The sequence below is a fragment of the Cryptomeria japonica genome, chromosome 1 (assembly GCF_030272615.1).
Source record: "Cryptomeria japonica chromosome 1, Sugi_1.0, whole genome shotgun sequence".
NCBI lineage: Eukaryota > Viridiplantae > Streptophyta > Pinopsida > Cupressales > Cupressaceae > Cryptomeria > Cryptomeria japonica.
In genome coordinates this window covers 225545809-225550076 of record NC_081405.1, presented here as the reverse complement: position 1 = coordinate 225550076, position 4268 = coordinate 225545809, and the positions used below count along the sequence as shown (strand labels likewise).

At 32.5% G+C, this 4268-nt stretch overlaps 1 protein-coding gene across 1 annotated transcript; it reads right to left on the bottom strand.

Annotated features, from left to right (window-relative positions):
• Positions 1–1415: 1415 nt before the first annotated feature.
• LOC131074616 (ankyrin repeat-containing protein NPR4) lies at positions 1416–3601 on the bottom strand. Its single transcript, XM_058011264.2, has 4 exons — positions 3279–3601; positions 3152–3190; positions 2609–3066; positions 1416–2451 (listed from the first exon to the last, which is right to left on the bottom strand). The coding sequence occupies exons 1-4, from the start codon at positions 3436–3438 to the stop codon at positions 1585–1587; spliced, it is 1524 nt and encodes a 507-aa protein (XP_057867247.2). The 5' UTR covers positions 3439–3601; the 3' UTR covers positions 1416–1584.
• Between the last annotated feature and the right edge of the window lie 667 nt (positions 3602–4268).

Here is a 4268-nt window from a genome sequence, read left to right as displayed (position 1 = left end):
TAACACTATGTCGATAATAAAATTAATCAATTGTACCTTTTTTTTAAATGAACTATGATCAAATTTATCCATACATTGCAATGTCTTAAAAATATTTTGAAGGAATTAAATCTAATCTATACATTTAAGTAGTGTGTATTTGTGTGGTCAATTCAGAATATAAAATTTAAACTATGCAGAAAAGAAAGGAATAAATAATAAAGCGGGACAAAGGGAATGTTAGGCACAAAAGGAAAAGCAATGCCGTCGAATCGAAATAAATAAATAAAGTAAAAGAAGAAAGACAAAATGGTCTTTAATTATTCGAGGGACACAACGAAAGCATAATGCAAAAGGTAACTTGCATGATAAGTATACTACACATTTTAGATATCACTCATTATCCGTAAATAAATTATATTAATTAAATATATATTTAAAATGGCTATTATTTATTTTAATTTTTATTATTTATCTTATATCATTGAAAAGATCATATTAATTATAGATAAAATAAAATAAGATTAAAATGTATGTTTTCATGTATAAGTATATAATATTATATTAAGTGAATTTAAGTTAATATTTCTTGTTAACTTTTAGATAGTTTCATATTTTTTTGTATAAACACATAAAATAAATGTATAAATAATGAACGATATTCTTAATGTTATTTTTTAAAGTGTTAGATTTATTTAAAACATTATAATGTAATCTATCAATGATTATCGAATTAAATTAAAATAAATTGATTAATTTACAAGACCACTTCAATAGATCTAGTACATCCATTATAATTATTATAGCTTTCAATATTATTTGTATATGTATATGTATATGCATATGTAATATACAAACACACACACATATATATAAAACATACAAACAAAATTGTTAGATTTAAGCTGCATGTATGGTAGTTTAAAAAGGGTACAAACTCTATGACAAAGTTATCCTAATTAAAATCTCGGGACATGAATTTAGTGGATGGAATGTAAAAGAATTCAATGTCAAGGTTCAAATCTATGATAGAATAATCTAGTGAAAGAACAATTTGAGCAATCTCTACAAGAATCCTCAATAATGAAAATGAGTGGAGAGTAATACATGATTAAATATGAAAATACACTTGTTTATAATCAAATATTATATTATATATATAATTTTTAATCTACTTTTTTAATTTGGAGGTAAATGCTTTGGATTAGATCTAGGTTTCCTAAGATATAAAAAAATGGAGGACCTCATTTCCATTATGAACATTGTGAGTAAGATCAGAATAAAAGTTTATATTCTGATCCACAAATTAATTACCATCATATAAATATATCAATTACAAAAATACATAATTCTTATTATAAAAATATAAATATTATAAAAACTTCATATTAAAACTTAGAAAAAAATAAAAATCATATGATATGATTGGAAAAAGAAAATAATTAAAATTGATATATGCTATGTTGTACCAGTTTGCTAGAAGGCACTGATAACACTCGATTATTATTACATTTGTGACATGATAGAGTCAATTATTATATGGTAATAAGGTTTATGGTGGTCGGTCATATGAGGTAGGGAGGGTGTAGTGTTGTAGAACGATATCTAAACATGGTTGAAGCTACCTTCATGTTCACGATGCGGCCTGAACTTGCAATGCCCAGCGATAAAATCGTGGATAATTTCATCAGCTGAACGGAGAAGGTTGAGAAGCCCATAATATTCTGCTCCAGACCATACCTTTTCAGCAGTTTCATCCAATAAAAGAGATACACCACAGAGGCGATGGAATCTGGCCCGCTTCACTACAAAGTGTATCGATTGACGGGCGAATGCGAGAACGCCGCACAAAGAAATGAATATGAGACTTCCCAGAACAACCCAAGAGAAGGTTTTAGCCTTACGCTCCAGCATCGCGTACACCGCAGCCATAAACCCATAAGCGGTGAACGCAAAGCTGTAGCAAATCACTAAACTGTTGATAGTCATAAACACCATCTTGTTTTCTGTAGTAAGCTGTGAGCTCATCTCCCACATTATACAAACAAAGAGAGATAGAAAAAAGGCTATGCAGTTGAAAATAATGAAGAGTTTAAATGAAGTGAAGGATAAAAGAAGAGGGCTCCCTGGATCCTCTTTTGCATCGCTCTCCGATTCGAAACCGCCTGGGACTGTGAAAGCAGCGGCGCATGTCATGGTAGCTAAAAGAGCTGCCACAACTAGTTCTGCATTGCGTCTCTCTTCGTAGGCTTTGTCTACCATTAAGCTCGCGTTCTTGTACTTTTTACGGCTCACCTGTGGTACACAGTACATGAATACCTTCGGACTCCGGCTAAAGTCTCCCAGCTTTTTTATAATCCTGAAAGATTCGTGGTACTCCGTGACTTCTCTTGCAATGTCAAATGGTGTCATCTCCTCACTGTTTCGGGCAAACTTGTTCCCATCAGGTACTTTCAACAACAAATTCACCATCTACACCACAAAACAAGTAAAAGGAAAAGAAAGAGCAAAGATTAGTTGCGTGGGTAATTCTCAATTGTGCCACATGCAGAGACATTAAAAAAGAATATATCAGCAAAACTGTAAAACATAAAGAGTAGTGAACATCATCTCCCCCAAAAAATCTTACGCTCTCATATTTGTTCCTTGCTGCAATGTGCAAAGGAGTGTCCCCTCGCCGAACAATTAGCTGGTCCTCCTGGGTATCCCTGTTAGTCAAATTTGTCTGATTAGTAGCACGATTACCTTCATCGTCAGGAGGATTTGTGGCAGGCTGGTAAGGCTGATTGATAAGTTTTGACAACTTTACCCCTTTCTTAATTAAATATTCAACAAGTTTCACTTGGTTGAGCTCCACTATGTAGTGCAGGGCGTTTGATGTGCGAGTTACTAAAAACTCTACGGCTCCTTTGAATACCAAACTGACTGCCAATTTAAGTGGAGTTTCTCCTTCTTTATTTGCACAATCACACAAATTTGCATCCAATTCTACCAACTGTTTCACAAGATCTACGCGAGTTTTCCTCACAGCTAAATGTAAAGCCGTCTCGCCGTTTCTGTCCCCCTCTTTTATTATGTTGATTAGATCTGCATGAATCACGTAGTTAAGCAAGACAAACCACTAAATCTTAGCTTTAGAAATTGTAAAAATTGAGTTTAAGAAGGGAATGACCCGCATCCCGCAGCTTTCTTGCTAACATTCGCAACAAATCTGCATTTTAGGAACCGAGAGGTTAAGCAAGAGAAACAAGTGAAGAATAGCTTCTAACTAAAAGAAGAGTTGGTGAAGACATGAAAACCTGCGCTTCCTGAAATTATTGCCATATGAAAACATGTTCTTCCCTCCCAAGTCTTATGTTGAATTAAGTTTAACAGATCAAGCGGTCCTTCAAGCAGGTTTTTCGCACCGACAATATTACCCATTTCACAAGCTTTGAAGAAGGCCAATACATTCTCCATTTTTAGAGTTTTGGTGACCTTCAAGTTGAAGACTACTAAATGCCTTGTAGCAGGAGAACAAAGCGTCCTAAGCTTTTGGCTGGGTACTGTGAATTCTTCTTAGACCCATCCTTATTATTGCTAATTTATTCCCAGTGCTTATCAGTTGGTTTTATTTGACAAGATTCGATCGTATTATCGTTACATTGTTGTGCATTTGTAGAGTGATGACATCACCTTAGATCCCTCCCGTCACATCATTGTCTGATCACACTGTTTTCATCGCTGTCTACAAGACATTTTTTTCATTTATTAATTAAATTGAAAATTAGAATCCAAGAATACGTATTCTAATTTTTTATTTAATTAATAAATTAAAAAACCATTCTTTGTTAGTCCATTTTATTTTAGAAGTGGGTAATTTTCAATTAAAAATGTTATTAGTAGGAAAATCAGATTTTATAAAACATGATATATTTTCATAAGATTTTTATTATTTCAATTTTCATAATAGGAACGGTTTAAATCAATTACACTAAGCTTATATTTCTAGACTTTAAACTGTTAAATACTTAGAGTTGACTGACATTTTCTGGGCTTAATATGTTACTTAATGTATGTTGTCACACTAAGAATACACTTATATACTTAAAAGTGTTAAACACTGAGAATTGTCTAACATCCTCTCGACTTAATATGTTGCTTTGTGTGTCTGGTTTAAGGTTTGCCTTCATAATGGACCTTTGCAATGCTATTAAAACAATAACATTATACAACTTTAAATTTTTACATATGTACCATTTTATGTTGAGATTAGATAATACTTTTCACGACTACCATCTACTCCAATA

Bases quoted from the DNA above. Each gene is read 5' to 3' on its own strand.
- LOC131074616 (XM_058011264.2), bottom strand. From the start codon at position 3,438: ATGGAGAATGTATTGGCCTTCTTCAAAGCTTGTGAAATGGGTAATATT. The intron at 3,191-3,278 runs GTTTTCATGTCT...CCTAAAATGCAG, and splicing joins AATAATTTCAGGAAGCGCAG to ATTTGTTGCGAATGTTAGCA. The intron at 3,067-3,151 runs GTCATTCCCTTC...TGATTCATGCAG, and splicing joins AAGAAAGCTGCGGGATGCGG to ATCTAATCAACATAATAAAA.